General features: G+C 37.3%; 1 protein-coding gene across 1 annotated transcript; it reads left to right on the top strand.

The window, feature by feature from the left end:
* The first annotated feature begins 1067 nt into the window (after positions 1-1067).
* Positions 1068-4605, top strand: LOC140140348 (uncharacterized). The gene has a single exon (XM_072162109.1). It carries the CDS (start codon positions 1115-1117, stop codon positions 2948-2950), a length of 1836 nt encoding a protein of 611 aa, XP_072018210.1. The 5' UTR covers positions 1068-1114; the 3' UTR covers positions 2951-4605.
* Positions 4606-19271: the final 14666 nt, after the last annotated feature.

Here is a 19271-nt window from a genome sequence, read left to right as displayed (position 1 = left end):
TTTGACATTTCCCCCGACTTTCCGGGAAGGATATGTCTAATGTAGAAGGACCCACGCCTGACGGCGTGGACTATCGTACTAAATGGAGCGTGGTCCTCCTTGAAGGACTAATTTCAACCAGCCTAATCATGAAGCTTCCGTGGCCAAATGGTTAAGGCATAGGTCTCGTAAACCTGAGGTCCTGGGTTCGATTCCCAGGCGGGATCACTTTTTCTCCTTGTCTCCTTTATTATTTGCGACGGCGAACCTGGTGAAAATTAATGTTTATTTAAAAATGTGTGAATTGAATAGAGTAAAAGTATTGTCAGAATTGTCATCAGAAAACCAGACGAACAATAGATGAAAAACAATTTTTGTGATTGTCATCAGATCAATTACAATAAAAGATTTCTGTGATAAGATTGCCTTTTATTTCATTATATTGATCAAGTTCATGTATCTACTATCTATACAACAAGCTTGAAAGGGTGATAGCAATTGTGTCCCAAAATAATCTGGTGTCCATAGTATTAATACAAATTGAATTCTCATTTGAACTTAATTATATCTTTCAAGTTATCATATGTATCACCCCTGAACAATTTGAAATGAAACTGATGCTATATAATAATGTAACTGTTTTTGATCTATTGAAATGCTTGATTACTTGAGGAAGTACACTTTTGAGTTCACTTAGAACTTGTATCAGTACATAAACGCTATTTGCAGAGGACATCTGTTATGATAGTTAATAACAAAATCTTTAAAACAACAGAAACCAATTTTGAATTGTACGTATACTTCCGATTCAAAAGAATTCAATTTTCATTGTGGTCATAACAAAAAGCGTCATGTGTAAAGGAACTGTTACATTTCAACATGGTGAAGCGTATGTCATATGCTACCAGTTTCCTTCTCTATGTTTCTTTTTCTACATACGTTTCGCGTCTCTTTCTTCAACTGGAGGGACACTCATTTAATATGGTAGGTCTATATAATAGGCTTATGCATCGAGCACCACCAAACAGATTTACTTCCGCTGTCACCCGCAGATGCCAAAGTTTTACAATTCGGGGATAATTGTGGAGATCCATACAGTTCAGACGATATCAAGATACATACGTGAGCTGACAAAATGGCGGACTTCTATTGTTGCAAAACGCAAATGCATCGTCAGCAAAAGCTAACTTTTCTACCATTTTTAGTGATTTTTATATCGTTTGCTTCTGGAGCTAGTTTTCGTGAAGAGCCAATGAGCAAAGAAGTATCAGTTGGCGAATCTGTGACTTTACACTGTGCCGTTGATGGGAACTTAGAAGGAGTGTCTGTATTTTGGTGGAATATAAACGCATCAAGAGCATTAACTGACAATACCCGCATCGGGGCTAGATATTTATCACAGGACCAGATTGACCGATATAGTATTACTGGTGATCCATCTCAAGGCGAATTTAACTTTCACATAAGTTCTGCGACTTATGCGGATATCGCGACATATTCGTGCCGAATTTGGGACGGTACATTGTGGCAGTTTTCGCGTCAGGTGAATTTGAATGTCGTGCGTGTGACACCCGAGTGTACATTGCAAGCAAACCTCCCCGTCGATGTCGGGAACGTCATAATACTATCCTGTCGTTCTTACAGCACGGATCCAAATGTTCAGCTACATTGGTTAAGTAAAGGTAGATTAATTCAAAGTCTACCCAATTTATCATCAACAACATTGTCGGTTATACAACACACCTTGACTGAACAAGACTACGATGTACCTTTTATGTGCCTTCAAGCTACTGAATATCAACGAAAAGCCTGCCAAATTGTACCCCTTCATAGACAGATATCTGTTATTGTGCGCGATCAAATAACCACCGTTTATGACGGGGATGTTGCCTCATTTCAATGCACCACAGGATTTGCCAAAACTTCGCTCACCTATTCGTGGTTTGTTGATGGGGTTCTACAAAAAGAATCAACAGATGTACTCGAGCTTAGTGTTCAGACCTCCAACAATGGAACTATAGTTACTTGTAAAGTTCGAGATTCTGTAAGTGGACTATCGGGAGAAAATGACGCCACGTTATTAGTCATACCTCGGCCATCGACAACACCGACGGACCCTATGACTAAAAACAAAGCTACAACTGTGGCAGAAACGAAACCGTCAGGTTTGGTATCAAATTCAGAGAAAACTAAAACTACAGCTGTCATTGGCGGCACAATTCCACAAGCAGCGAGTGTAGATATTAGGTCTAACACCGAAGTGCCGCCGCTTGGAGAGATCGGGAACCCCGGAGCAGACGGATCTGAAAAATCTTCACCATCAGAAAATACTGATTTTATGACGGCGGTTATAATTGGCTCTCTTCTTGTAGGATTCTTGTTGGTTACTTTAATCGTTGTGGTTTTCATGTTTTTGGCTTGGCAATCTCGACAAAGACGACGGGATCAAGGTGACGGTGATAACGAAAACGCTGGATCTAATCCTGGAAATATGCCATTAGGCATGCTAGGAGTCGTTACTACTGATGATGAAGGATATTTAACTCCCCTACCAAGACAAATGAAAGATAAACAAGGAGGTATTAAAGAGACTAATGAGGATTACGCAGTTTTGGATCTAAATGATGTTGAAGATGCTGCTTATGCTATACCAAATGTCACAACTTCTACAACTCTCTCCGATACCACGCCATTGTCGTGTACGGCACGACCGTCACAACACAGTAACAAGTCACCTCGGCCTCTAACATTAACAGTGGAGCCAAAAAACCCATCCTCTACTCCAAAACCTCACACCTATATGACACGGATAGAATATAATACTGATTTAAATAACATGACGATTCCTGTTAATACTTCTCCTGCTGTAGGTCCACGTCATGTCGACGCTGAACGTGTGTCATATATGTTGGGCGACGACGATTATACCGAAATTAGCGATATTGCTCAAGAATCGTCGTCGTACCAATAATCGTCACAACAGACGACTGATGAGTTACCGCAACAAAAATAATAGGTCACGAACAAGCACGAAGTAAGCATAGTCTGTATCAGATTTATGTGCCATTGGCGCCACCAAGTTACACCTGCGCATATAGTCTCCCGCATGAATCAGGCCAATTTCAAGTTTAAAATTTGACCATTGACCTCCACATTCCCCTCATATCAAGGATTCCACTCACCAAGTTTAAGCCCAATAGGACCAAGTTTAAAAGTATGACCCTTGACCTTAGGCCTCCGATGACGGACCTTTTACACACATACATAACCACGTACACCCCTACAACATTAGTCAATTTATAGTAAGATAAGTCGCACTGATCCTAATTTGGATCAGTAAAGTACGTGTCGTGAAAGCTTTTGTGGTCCTTATGCGAGGATCCGAGGGTCATACAAAAGGTCATTTTTGGCCGCTTGTAATATACGCAATTTGTAATATATGAGAATTTAAAGTTCCATTCCCGGGAAGATGAAATTATCAAGTGCGGTATACTTCCTCTGATTCATGTGATTTGTGGGTTTCGATAAGGGGTTAGCCTACCAGTGGCGTAGCGTGAGTCATCCTATTTTGGGTCACCGACCATGATTGGGGGCACCGGGTCTGATGGGGGATGGGGGCACAAGCCATTTTTCGGCAATTTTCTTATCAGATTTTCTAAATTTTTACATCGTGCCTCCGTGCCCCTATGACCGTCGCTACGCCACTGAACAGTCACTAGTACTTCGATCCTTCACACCACCAAATAAACCTCACATTGAAACATATCAAAAGTCCCCCCAAAATCCAAGTAGTGGAACATTGACTAATTTACATAAATCCAAAATGGCCGCCTATGCTGGGGTGAAATTTCAAATTTGGTAAAATCTTGCTAAAAACCGTCATAAGGATTCAGAAAAGGTATAGTTTCCGATATACATTTCTTGAGTTACAGAGGGAAAGGTCAAATGTCAAAATTTGGACTCCACAGGGGGACAAAAATGAAAAATTCTCTGATTTTGATTTAAAAAAAAGGTCTCATATTGTTCCGCTTGAATTGCTGAACATTAATGGCAGTGTATATTCTATGCCCAATACAATTTACATACTCAACGTTTTACCGATGCCCATTTTTTAATAAATTTGCGACCAACATCCGTCACTATGTAATGCACCCTGGGTTTGACATCCGTCACTACGTAATACACCCGATATATCGGATACTGGTCAAACTATACTTTTTCTGAAACCTTATGATGATAGCAAAACATTGGCATGGTCGTTAACAAGATTTGACTAACTTTGAAATTCCACCCTGTATAAGCGTCCATTTGGGATTGATGCAAATTAGGCACTGTTCCACTACTAGGATTTTTTGGGCCTTTTGATGTGTTATTAAATATGCTTTTCTATGGTGATTAAATGAATTCTGTTGCAATTAATGGTGAGTTAACCCCTTATTTTTCTTAATTTGACTAGCCTTTAACTGTATAAAAAGGTAAGTTCGTTTTTCTACCCCGTGTGACAATATTATTTTGGAACATTACCCCAATCTCCTGGAACATAAACTCTAACTTGATCATAATCCTTCGTCAGCACAAGTGCTCTTACAGCACTATGCCTTGATAGTTATATAAATATTATTAATGGGTATAAAACTGACTGCTTGACAAAAACATTTTGGAGGGCGGTATCATCACCTTTTTGATTACAGTAAGTGCTCAGGGTGCTCAACACGATTTCCTTTGTCCGCTACGGTCGACTAATCCAATCGATAATGACGTTATTGACATGTACGGGCGGAGGTTCACTGACGGAATTTTGGGGTATTTTTCACCGGTTTGCTGTCATTTACCCATCAAGGCGGTCCCCTGTTATTATAAAGACTGTGCTAATGATTTAAAGATTGACATGTAGAGAATAAACCATACTTGATTGACAGAAAGTACTAAATGTGTACCTATTTCGGTTTCGTGACACCCCTCTTCCAAATGCGACCAAGCCAGGGCGACCCGGTGAAGCAAAATGTGCATTGGAATAACACGGGAGTTTGGATAGATGGTAGGATTTCTTTCTCATACAAATGTATGGTCCACCGTTATTAAAGCTTGTACCGGGTAGCAAATTCAGATATTTTGAAAAGAATAAGTAATTGAAACATAGAGCAAGTACTAAAATCATAGCTTTTATACTTATATATGACGCTAACTGCGGTTCATCTCCTATATCTACAACACAGCGCTACCAGTAGTGGTCAATTGCCTATTGTGAGTGCCCCTGTGTTGTGTGCATACGTACATGTAGCCAACAATTAAACTGCATGATGTCAGGTCAGGTTATGACCGTAAAATTACTAGGAAACTACTACATTATAGTATATTTATTAAAATTAATCGATGTAGTTTGACAAAAACATTTTGGAGGGCGGTATCATTACGTTTTATGTGATTCCAGCAAGTGCTCAACACGATTTCCTTTGAGAATGAATGAAGTAGTAATTCAGACCAGGGTAATATGACTGCGAAATTACTACATGTGGTAAACTACCAGTATGATGTGCCCTCCCCCCCCCTGAGACGGGCTGAAAACCGTATTGGTAACTCCTGGAGCACAACCCATAACGCACAGTGGTTGGCAACACCCTGTATTATAAATATTTTTTCCATACAGCTCAATACTCCGTTGAAATCAATATTCAATTATTGACACAGATAAAGAAAGTTTACATATGCATTGTGTTATAGGGCTAGCACCTGGAACTTAACTGAATGGGCTAAACGTGTTCCTTTATACCTATTATCCACACCACTCCACGCCATACATAAATTCTGCCAGTCACATTTCCCCAATATGAAATACGAAATTTTTTAAAAGTAAAATTTTAATTTTAATTTTACTTCATTAAAGTTTGGCGGAGGCGGGGTTCGAACTCACTGCAGCGGCGGACTGCTTTGGACACACTATGAACCGAGCGCCTTAGACCACTCGGCCATGCACTTGTCTTGTTAGAATTCATCTGAAACTTATTTGAATATATAATCGCAACTTCAACATAGGCCTACCACGTGACAAGCAAAGGCAGAAAACGTACCATATTTTGGAATTTTATTTCAAATAAAAACATTTATGTGTATTATTAGCGCTCAATTGTTGTTAACTGCGTGTTTTATACAAAAATATCCAACGATAAACATGATAACTGGGCGTCTATATGGACAATACATTATGTCGATTTTGACACGTGCTTGTGTCTCAGTACATTTCTATGGTCAGTAAAATACTATAAAGGAAAACCTACCATTTTCTTGTATGCACGTTCGATGTTTTGATCAAGTATGTGAATATTCGACATTAGACCCACATTTTTTTTTCAGGAAATAAACGATTAGATTACCATAAAAACGAAACAGTAATCTTTTGCCGGGTCTAATGTTATTTATACATAGAATTTTCAACGTTTTTTCTATTCTTATTCTTGCTTAATTAAAAAAATGTTTTGGCGTATATAAAATTGAAATAAAATTCTCTGCCTCATAAACGACACGAAATGTGCCACAATTGGGTATCACGAATCGTTATATATGATGTGCAGTTAATATTCATATTTTCTTTTATACAGAGGATGCTTCAGTTTTGACAGGAAAAATATTTTCTTGAAAACCCTCTCACTCGGTTATTTTAAAAAGGTAACCACGCTTCCCTAGAATGTGCAATAAATTAGCATTAAAATTTTTCTTATTCTAACAGCAAGCGTTTCTAGAATGTATTATGGCGAAATGTGGTGTACCTATTATCAGGGCTACGACACTCAGCTCATTTGCATGGCAAAATTACCCGTCTCCTCCGCAGCCAATATGGTTTCGCTCCATCGAAATCAAGCTGGCCACGGAGGAGACTACCCTCCTTTGTGTTTGTTCATTTGTGTATGGAGAGCCATTATTGGAGTCTATAATGACTTAGGCTACGCTCTCAGCTAGAGTCCGACGCTGCATTGTACTAGAAATACCTTTTCTGTGAAATCGCTATAGAGCCAACCGGGAACACGTATTTGTTTTGAAAATATAGCATTAAAATTAGTATCACCCTTGTGGCCCCCGTGCAGTGGTAAACCTTAATTCTTTCATTAAAAAGAAATGAAAATTAAAAACAACACGGCTCTACTTGTGCACCTATAAAATGGGCACAGAAATTTGTCTCAAATATGAGTGAATTTCAAGAAACATACGGGATATGATGAACATTGACCTGACGCCATGATAGCAGGATCTATTAGTCGTTTTATATACACTGTAGGCCTATATATCGTATTGTTATAATACCAATATTTGTCATAATATATAATGAGTAATATTTAGCAACGTAAACGTGCAGTTCATATGAACAAAGGAATACTGATCTTTATGATATTCAGGTTTTTGTACATCACATATAACATGTCACATAGGAGGTCATACGTGTTGACCTTCATCTATTGTATTTGTTCATCTGTGTATGGAGAGGATTAACGCCATTAAAACTCCATCAGTATTAGGGCGTAGTTCAGTGAACTCACTGATTGCTATTCCAAGTACTTTGATAATACAGATAATATATATTAATGGGTCGAGGCGATTGCATTGAAAAACCTAATAAATTATTCATAACAGTTACGTAATCAATCGATAGTGCGGACACTTTTCATTTGCAAACCACCAAAATTCGTGATCTTTTAGCGTTGGAAAAGAAACCACGTGAATAGAGTGCCCTCTCAAGAATAGGTTCTCTGTGCTATTATCTACATGTACGTTTTCAGAAAAGGGTTTCATATTTTGAAATGAAACCTATTCCCCCACACATCATAAATCCAAAATAAAATCAACACCGTCCTTTTGGTTTACAAGTTATCGCACTTTGAATTTGTATCTAAACGCATCCTAAACACTTAATCCGTCCTAAATACTTTACAAGCCACCGTTTAGCTAAGCTACATGTTTATATAATCAAACATCCACATGTATAGATCTAAACACAAGCTAAACACCACTGTTCAGGTTTTGTTTAGATTACATACAGGTTGATGTTTAAATTAATACATACACATATTATATAATGTAAAGACAAGCTATTACGTAATGTACTAAAATACCAAGTAAAAGTCTAAGCCTGAAGTGATTTAAATACAGTAAAGTTTACGTTTTCTAATTAAACCCGGAGATCTCCGGATTTATTACCGTGTGATGGCCGACACGTCTCATGCATGTGTATCATTGAATCATTGACGCATAAACTGTGTGTATATCGATATTCGGTATACGTCTTATTTATATATCGCAGATGCGTGAAGCTCCGCTCAAATTATAACGATCGGCGAGCTAATACCCGCATGGACCATGTTGACGATAAGTATAGGCGCTGGAATGAAATAGCAATTTCTTTGTTTTACCTCATTTGTTGGCTCGAAATTAAAAGGGGACATAATGTGATCAGTGAAAACTAACAATTTGTGTAAAACAATTAAGTATAATTATATAATCTATCACACATTTTAGTCTAGCCGAGCGGCGGCTAGACTCCTGTTTCCGGGTAGTTTCTTTCTTACCTAGCTGGGGGGTTTACACCCCCCAGCTAGGTACTGTAATGCTATCCATTCTTTCTTCTGGCAACAAATTGCACATTTTTTGCTCTAGCTCAGACATGCTTTGACCGATTTTGACCTAACTTGGTCACAACCATCATTGACCACGACCATACACGTCACCTGACTTTTGGTAGGTTAAAGGTTACAGAGGGGTCAAATAGGCTAAAAATGTGATTTCAGCTAAATATTCTTCTTCTCCTACATGTAACATTCTACAATGACGTCACTTGACCATAAGCATCGGCTATACCCAGTGCCGATAGTGTGTAAACAGAATTGGGTTCAAAGGTCATTAAGGGGGCATTACAGGTATATAACCAAATACCTTCAAAATGCTTCTTCTACCACAAATTACATAGCACAATGATGTCACTTGCACATATGCATCGACTATACCCAGTGCCTATAACTTGTACACAGAATTGGGGTCAAAGGTCATTAAAGGGGTAAAATCTTACAATTGCCTTATCTGGACATATGTAAGGGATATGTGGCTCAGACTCATTGACAACAAATCTCATGACCAGGGGAAAATTTTACAGGGGTCGGGTCATAGGTCACGCAGAGGTCAAATCTTAGAAATGCATTTTCTGGAAGTCTGTAAGGAGTATGGGGCTCAAACTTGGTGACCACAAACTTCGTGACCTGGGGAAAATTTTGATACATTTGCAGGGGTCAGGTCAAAGGTCATCTTAGGTCAAATCTTAGAATTTCATTATCTGGACATCTGTAAGGGGTTCAAAGCTCAAACTCGGTGACAACAAACCTCGTGACCAGGGGAACAATTTGAAGGGGTCAGGTCAAAGGTCATCTGGGGCTAAATCTTAGAGTTGCGTTATCTGGACATCTGTAAGAGGTATAGGGCTCACTCTCGATGACAACAAACCTCATGACCAGGGGAACATTATTGAACATCTTGCAGGGGTCATGTCAAAGGTCATCTGGGGTCAAATCTTAGAATTGCGTGATAACAAACTTGATGACCAGGGGAACATTTTTCTTTCTTTCTTCTTTCTGGCAACAAACTTCAAAATGCTTCTCCTTCTACATGTTACACCCTACAATTACGTAACTTGCACATATGTATCCGCTATATCCAGTGCCCAAAGGGTGCAAAACAGAATTGGGGTCAAAGGTCATTAAGGGGGCATTACCGGTATATAACCAAATACCTTCAAAATGCTTCTTCTGCCCCATATTACATAGCACAACGACGTCACTTACACATGTGCATCGGCTTTACCTAGTGCCCATACCTTGCACACAGAATTGGGGTCAAAGGTCATTAAGGGGGTAAAATCATACAATTGCCTTATCTCGACATCTGTAAGGGGTGTGTGGCTCAAACTCAGTGACAACAAATCTCATGACCAGGTGAACATTTTACAGGGGTCAGGTCAAAGATCATGCAGAGGTCAAATTTTAGACATGCATTTTCTGGACATCTGTAAGGGTACAGGGCTCAAACTCCGTGACAACAAACTTAATGACCAGGGGAATATTTTGGAACACTTTGCAGGGGTCATGTCAAAGGTCAACTGGGGTCAAATCATATTTCATTTTCTGGATATCTGTATAGGGTATGGGGCTCAAACTCAGTGACAACAAATCTCATGAACAGGGGAACAGTTTGCAGGGGTCAGGTCAAAGGTCATGCAGAGGTCAAAGTTTTGAAATGCATTTTTTTGACATCTGTAAGGGGAACACTTTGGAACGCTGTGCAGGGGTCAGGTCAAACTCAGTTTAAATTAAATTCTAAGATTTGACCCAGATAGCCTTTGACCGTCAAAGGTTATCTGGGTCAAATCTTAGAATTTAATTTTCTGGGCATCTGTAAGGAGTATGGAACTCAAACTCGATGACAACAAACCTCATGACCAGGGGAACATTTTTGGAAAATTTTACAGGGGTCAGATACCTCCAAAACACCAACATGCCCCAGCTAGGTTTGTGGTCTATGACCACCATTTGCCACTAGTTCTTCTTCTTCTTCTGTCAACATTTAACATAATTTGCTCTAGCTCCTTTATTATTTGACTGATTATGACCAAACTTGGGCACAAGCTCCACTACCCCAGCCTTTACATTTGACCAGACCCTTTGGGGTCAAACGTCATGCATGAGTAATTTTGGCTAAAAATGTGATTTTTACCAAAATGCTTCTTCTCCTACAAATTACATGGTACAGTAATGAGATTTATACATTGACCTTGGCTATAGCCGGTGCCTATGGGGTCCTCACAGATTTGGGGTCAAAGGTCATTAAGGTGGTAATTCCGGCACATAACCAAATACCTTCAAAATGCTTCTTTTCCTACAGATTCTATGGTACAGAGATGCGACTGACACATATGCATTGACATTAGTTGGTGTCTATGGGGTCCTCACAGATTTTGAGTTCAAGGTCATACAGGGGACAAAAATGGTTGATCACTGAAAATCACTTTAAAATTCAATATTGTCTGCATATTACGTGCTGTGATCATCCGAATAATGCCAAAAGGGCTCTAGCATTATGTTCATATACGATTGTAATCAGATTTGGCTTAAACATGGAGGAGGGGTCTGTTTTGGGGTCAAAAGGGGTAAAATTCTAAAGTTTGTCCGATTGAAATGAAAACTAGATATATTGCATCCTTAGTAAGGCTGCGAAGTCTAGCCGTGACCTTGAAATGACATCCGATGACCTTGAAATGACCTTCACCACATTTTGCATCATATCCACATAACATATACTACTTTTCATTCAAATTGAATAAACTTTGTAATTTGACCCCTTTTGACCTTTAGTTGACCTCTGGTGACCTTGAAATGACCTCCAATATATTTTGAATCATATCAAGATCACATATACTAATTTTCATCTAAATTGGACAAATATTAGAATTTGACCCTTTTGACCTTTCGTTGACCTCTGGTGACCTTGAAATGACCTCCAATATATTTTGAATCATATCAAGATCACATATACTAATTTTCATTTAAATTGGACAAACTTTAGAATTTTACCCTTTTGACCCCAAAACAGACCCTCCTCCATGTTTAAGCCAAATCTGATTACAATCATACATGAACATAATGCTAGAGCCCTTTTGGCATTATTCTGATGATCACAGCACGTAATATGCAGAAAATATTGAATTTTAAAGTGATTTTCAGTAATCAACCATTTTTGTCCCCTGTTTGACCTTGAACTCAAAATCTGTGAGGACCCCATAGACACCAACTAATGTCAATGCATATGTGTCAGTCGCATCTCTGTACCATAGAATCTGTAGGAAAAGAAGCATTTTGAAGGTATTTGGTTATGTGCCGGAAATACCCCTTAATGACCTTTGACCCCAAATCTGTGAGGACCCCATAGGCCCCGGCTATAGCCAAGGTAAATGTCCAAATCTCGATACTCTACCATGTAATCTGTAGGAGAAGAAGCATTTTTGGTAAAAATCACATTTTAGCCAAAATTACTCATGCGTGACGTTTGACCCCAAATGGGTCATGTCAAATGTAGAGGCTGGGGTAGTGGAGCTTGTGCCCAAGTTTGGTCATAATCGGTCAAATAATAAAGGAGCTAGAGCAAATTATGTTAAATGTTGACAGAAGAAGAAGAAGAACTAGATATATTGCATCCTTAGTAAGGCTGCGAAGTCTAGCCGTGACCTTGAAATGACATCTGATGACCTTGAAATGACCTTCACCACATTTTGCATCATATCCACATAACATATACTAATTTTCATTCAAATTGAATAAACTTTGTAATTTGACCCCTTTTGACCTTTAGTTGACTTCTGGTGACCTTGAAATGACCTCCAATATATTTTGAATCATATCAAGATCACATATACTAATTTTCATCTAAATTGGACAAATATTAGAATTTGACCCCTTTTGACCTTTCGTTGACCTCTGGTGACCTTGAAATGACCTCCAATATATTTTGAATCATATCAAGATCACATATACTAATTTTCATTTAAATTGGACAAACTTTAGAATTTTACCCCTTTTGACCCCACAACAGACCCCTCCTCCATCTTTAAGCCAAATCTGATTACAATCGTATATGAACATAATGCTAGAGCCCTTTTGGCATTATTCTGATGATCACAGCACGTAATATGCAGAAAATATTGAATTTTAAAGTGATTTTCAGTAATCAACCATTTTTGTCCCCTGTTTGACCTTGAACTCAAAGTCTGTGAGGACCCCATAGCCACCAACTAATGTCAATGCATATGTGTCAGTCGCATCTCTGTACCATAGAATCTGTAGGAAAAGAAGCATTTTGAAGGTATTTGGTTATGTGCCGGAAATACCCCTTAATGACCTTTGACCCCAAATCTGTGAGGACCCCATAGGCCCCGGCTATAGCCAAGGTCAATGTATAAATCTCATTACTGTACCATGTAATCTGTAGGAGAAGAAGCATTTTGGTAAAAATCACATTTTTAGCCAAAATTACTCATGCATGACGTTTGACCCCAAATGGGTCATGTCAAATGTAAAGGCTGGGGTAGTGGAGCTTGTGCCCAAGTTTGGTCATAATCGGTCAAATAATAAAGGAGCTAGAGCAAATTATGTTAAATGTTGACAGAAAGAAGAAGAAGAAGAAGAAGAAGAAAGAAACTACTGGGAAACAGGAGTCTAGCCGCCGCTCGGCTAGACTAAGAAGAAGAAGAAGAAGAAAGAAATCGCCCAGAAACAGGAGTCTAGCCGCCGCTCGGCTAGACTAATTAGTATATGTGATCTTGATATGATTCAAAATATATTGGAGGTCATGTCAAGGTCAGCAGAGGTCAACCAAAGGTCAAAAGGGGTCAAGTTCTAAAGTTTGTCCAAGTTAAATGAAAATTAGTGTATGTGATCTTGATATGATTCAAAATATTATAATGGATGTCATTTCAAGGTCACCAGAGGTCAACCAAAGGTCAAAAGGGGTCAAATTGCAAAGTTTGTTCAATTTGCATGGAAATTAGTATACGTTATGTGGATATGATGCAAAATATGTGGTGAAGGTCATTTCCAGGTCATCAGAGGTCATTTCAAGGTCACGGCTAGACTTCGCAGCCTTACTAAGGATGCAATATATCTAGTTTATATTGCATTTGGATTATTCTGCTCAATCATTTGCATCTTTTCATCAGCTCGTTTTTTCTTGCAAGTTGATATAATTTCACCAATTGTATAGAGGTAAGGATTGATTGCTGAATTGATTGGCAAAATGAATGCTACTGACCAGGCATAGACAGATGGGGGTAACATAAGTACTCTGGTTTGAACCAAAATTCCTAGTATGATGATCGGAAACCAACAAATAAAATCTGTAGCAACAATTGCCGTTACTTTGGCCGTTAACACGATTTGTCTTTGCAAATCTTTGGTCCTACCCGCCATTTTAGATGAGTTTCGAACTGATCTAACTATTTCAATATAGCAAAGAAGTATGATGAAATAACAAATGCAATTTACTCCGAGAAATACGGCCGAAGAAAAGAATTGGCCGGTCTGGTAACCTTCAAAGGTGGTTGTAAATATAGGATAAATAAAATCTAAATCATTAAACACTACTATTCTTTGTTCCTCCTTGGATACAAACTTTTTGTTTAAAGCCAATGGTAGACCAATACAGACGTGCGAATTGTCGTAAAATTTAAACAGTTTCCCGCTTAAAATAGATGGTATTATACCTAAAATTAATGATACAATCCATGTTAAAAGTATTAATATTTTTGCAGTAAATGTACCCATATTTTTGGTTGAAAATGAAAATCTAATATTCATAAATCTGTCAATACTTATCAGGGTAATTAAAAATACAGATGCTTCTGAGGATATAATTGATAAGGCTCCTGCTATTCGACAAGTAATACCTGATCGCCAGCGTTCAGATTGCATTGGAAAGTATTTGCCAAAATAGATATCAGCAGATGCTATGATCAACATGTACACACCCATGAGAGAATCGGATATAGCCAGATTAGTAAGAAATAGATTTTGAACTGAGTCGGTTTCTTTTTTGGTAAATTTCCATGACAACACGAAAATATTTCCACAAAGTGCGTTAACCCCAATAAGCCACATCATATACATCAGAACCCTATCGGAGAGAAGCCTATCACACGTGAGATACGGGGATCGTTCTTGAGCCGCGCTGCAGACAATACCTTCAGGTTTATAACATTCACATATTTCATGTTGACTTACCAGTAATTCTAAACTTTTACTTGAAAAAGACAATGTATCAGATTTGATGTCAGTCAGTGCGTTCTTCCTTATGTTAAGGAATCTTAAGTCGGGAAAATTAGTAAAATTTGTAATTGTTTTCAAGTTATTTCTCTGTACTTCAATACTCTGGAGATTGATATTGTCTTTGAATAACTCTTGATCCAAATAACGCATATTCAGCCCACTTAAATCTATAATCTGAAGTTTTGTTAGCCCTTGTAATAGGCCTTTCTCGAATTTAACTCCTGAATTATTAGCCAGAAGCAGTATTCTCAGCTCTTTCAAACCGACAAACAATTTCTCGGGAAACTTACTCAACATATTACCATACAAATCTAAGACGACTAACTCATGGAGATTGTGAAATATGCTAGGATTGATAAACTTCAATCTATTAAAGCTAAGGAACAAAACACTAAGATGCGGTAAATTGTTAAACATGGCTGCGGATAACATTTCTAACTTGTTCCCCTTTATCGACAATAGTCTGAGATTCCGTACATCTTCAAATAGTGCATTGTCCAAAGTCACCAAAGAATTGTAATCCAAATATAATTTGGTCAATGCTTTAAGGTTCCCAAACACCCCTCCTTGTAAAAATGTTAGGTAATTAAAACCAATTTTTAATCCTTCAAGGTGTGGCAAAGTTGTAAATGTTTCATTATGTAAATTAGTCAAGTTATTGTTAGAGAGGCTCAAAATTTCGAGACTTTTTAAGTTAGAAAATAAACCAATTTCCATGGTGGACAAAGCATTGTAATCCAAATATAATTTGATCAATGATTTAAGGTTCCCAAACACTCCTCCTTGTAAAAATGTTAGGTGATTAAAATCAATGTCTAGTCTTTCAAGGTGTGTCAAAGATGTAAATGTTTCATTATGTAAATTAGTTAAGTTATTGTTAGAGAGGGTTAAAATTTCTAGACTTTTTAAATTGGAAAACAAACCTATTTCCAAGTTGGACAAAGTATTGTGTTGCAAATATAATTTGGTCAATGATTTAAGGTTCCTAAACACCCTTCTGGTAAGATTTTCAGGTGATTAAATGCAATGCCCAATGTTTCAAGGTTTGTCAAAGTTGTAAATGTTTTATTGTGTAAATTAGTTAAGTTATTGTTAGAGAGGCGTAAGATTTCTAGACTTTTTAAATTTGAAAATAAACCGATTTCCAAGGTGGACAACATATTGTAATGCAAATATAATTTGGTTAATGATGTAAGGTTCTTAAACACCCCTGCTTGCAAAGTTTTCAGGTGATTGAATGCAATTTCCAATGTGTCAAGGTTTGTCAAAGTTGTAAATGTTTCATTAGGTAAACTAGTTAAGTTATTGTTAGAGAGGCGCAAAATTTCTAGAATTTTTAAATTTGAAAATAAATCGATTTCCACGGTGGACAACGTATTGTGATCCAAGTGTAATTTGGTTAATGATTTAAGGTTCTTAAACACCCCTGCTTGCAAAGTTTTCAGGTGATTGAATGCAATTTCTAATGTGTCAAGGTTTGTCAAAGTTGTAAATGTTTCATTATGTAAACTAGTTAAGTTATTGTTAATTAGGTACAACGTTTCTAGATATTGTAAATTTGAAAATAAGCCAGGTTTTAAAGAGGACAAATTATTTTCAGTGAGATAAAGATCACGAAGATTGTGTAAGCCTTGAAATACACCAACTTTCAAATCCGTTAAACGATTTCTTTTCAGAGACAAATACTTCAGATTTTCTAGGTCATTAAATAGTTGAACTGGCAGTGAAGATAGATAATTACCAGTTAGTTTTAGATCAGTTAGTTTTCTCAACATTGTAAATGTTTCATTATGTAATGTGGTTAAGTTATTAGAAGACAGAATCAAGATGCGTAGGTCTCTTGAATGTGAAAATAAACCAACTTCTAAAGAGGACAAACCATTCGTATCGAGATCAAGTCGTTTAAGGTTGGGTAACGTTTGGTCAAATTTCAATGTGTTTAGCAGGTTATTGTCAATGTTTAGCTCGTTAAGTGTCAACAAACCTAAAAACAAATCCGAGTTTAAATAAGATAATCTATTGTGAGATAAAAACAGCCTTAATAGTTTGGACAAATCACGAAACAGACCGATTGGTAACGTCGTTAGCATATTATGTGAAAGATTAAGCACAATCAAATTGCGCAGTCCTTCAAAACTACTTCGATTTAAAAACACCAATATATTGTTCGATAAGTCTAAGGTATATATTCGACTCATATTCCTATACAATCGCTCTGGTAAAATCAACAAAGCATTTTGTGCAAGATTTAGGTATCGTAGGTTGAGCAAACTTTGAAAAACGTCTTCATTGAGTTCAGATAGACGGTTATCAGAAAGAATCAGATGAAACACATTTTTAAGATCTCTAAAAATGCGTACTGGCAATGTTTTCAATCGATTGTTTGAAATATTTAATTTGGCAATCCTAGTCAATCCCCATAATGCATCTTGGTCAAATTGTATAATATTATTACCAGCCATATTTATCTCAGTAGTATCGGTAGGCAATTTTAAAAACATTTTGAATTTCTGGTTCTCGTTATCACTCTGATCTAAACATTGAAATGCTACATCTCTGTAGCCTAGAGTAGCATTACAATCTTTTGGGAACTCTAACTTGCATACACCTCTAGTACCCGTTTCCACATTACAAGTAATTTGATCTTCATACCCTTTTACATTTGTACATATAGACTTCTCATTTATGTTTGAGAAACGGTGGATCTTTTCAAGTTCCGGACAATCCAGGGGAAATTCTGCCAGAACATCTGTTTTTGAACGGCGAGTGATTGTGATGTTAATTTTACCCTCTAAGTTTACTTGCAGTTTTGAAGATACAAAATTACTAACACATTTATTTTGTTTCAAAACAATATACTTATTGGTACAATTCAAGTCAGAACCCGTTCTTTCTATATAAAGTAAAAACGAATTACTATTTTCTGGTATTTGTACTTGCAAAACTAAAGTACTTTCCAACTGAGCATCGAGGCGAATACTGCAGGTATACCCTTGGCTGCCCTGCAATGTGAACACCTCACTGATGTTACCATCCTGCTGAATACCACATGTAGTAGAATCAATATCCCATAAAGGTTCAACAATAATGTTCGCATTAACAAGATGACGATGGAAATCAAATGTCCATAGCATAACGTATATCACTAGTAGTATTAAATGGGCGTGAATCTTCATCTTGATATTCTGTGCTCACGCTACTGTTTTGTATTAAATGTACCCGTTAGCTAAGATTCACAAGTAACACCCGATATTGTTTGATGAGGGCGGTTTGGTAAAATATTACGTGAAGGACTCAAATTTTCAATTTGACATTCAGCAGAGAGTAGACGTCCATGTATGAAATCTCGCGTTTCACAATACGATGCGCCTCCAGCGGTTGCTCTTGTCAGTCAAATTGTTGACTCCAAAGTCGACATCGCCGTTCCAGCTGCTATTGAATTTTCACGCGAGTGTGATAATAAATATGTTACAAACAGCTCCACGAAGGATTCCCTGTGATCAAAAGATAAAAAATGGATCTACTATAATTGTAAATTATTGTTTTAGTGTGCATTCGCATGTAACATCATTGTAATGACATTTAAACCCACAGTGATGTATGTTCCTTTAATGATGTATTCATATTACGGGGGCTTTGGATGTCGACATTTTCCCATGATGTACTGCGTATTTTGGCCTCGATACGCATCGTATTATGAAACGCGTGAATTCACTTGCCTAATGCGTTTACAGCTTTCCAAAGGGCAAGTGGCAAATTCGAGCACTGCAGTCTGCTATTATTGATATTAGATGTATTTTGCAATGATATGTCTCTTTTCCGCTCTTTCATAATATACGGACCTAGGAGGACGTAAGTCAGTACCTTATACCATAAAGTAATGCGTGCCTTAATCACAAAATATGAAGATACCAGCAAATTATATTATATAGTTTTGACGAAAAGTCTTCGTCTAGGGGAAAACTTGCAAATACGCATTATTGATTTCTCGCTGACCTCATCAATAAAATTATCTGCAATAAAATTCAGAAACAATATCTAAGTAACAATGTTTAAGGTTGCATTCAAAGCAGTGAGTTTTATTCAACTATGACTTCCTTTTTGTATAGAAACCATCATGATCCCAGCAAACACAAAACGTTTTCGACATCATTCGCAAAAGGTTATAAAAGGTTGTCAGAAAACGTTTAAATGTCGGGTTATATAAAGGGTATATTAAGAGTATAAAACGTTTTCATAACCTTAAAAAACATCTTCTGATAATCTACTGCTCAGCAAACAAAAATGTTTTACAGAAAACGTTTAAATGTCGGGTTATATAAAGGGTATAAAAACGTTTTAATAACATTCCAAAAACATTCTTGAAAACTTGATACAAAACCTTCTAAACAGAATGTTATTTTGGGGTTGAAAAAATATTTTGCGAAAAATGTTTGCCCAAAATGT

The sequence above is a fragment of the Amphiura filiformis genome, chromosome 19 (genome assembly GCF_039555335.1).
Source record: "Amphiura filiformis chromosome 19, Afil_fr2py, whole genome shotgun sequence".
Lineage (NCBI taxonomy): Eukaryota > Metazoa > Echinodermata > Ophiuroidea > Amphilepidida > Amphiuridae > Amphiura > Amphiura filiformis.
The sequence above is the reverse complement of the archived record's forward strand: the minus strand, read 5'-3'. Positions and strand labels throughout refer to the sequence as shown.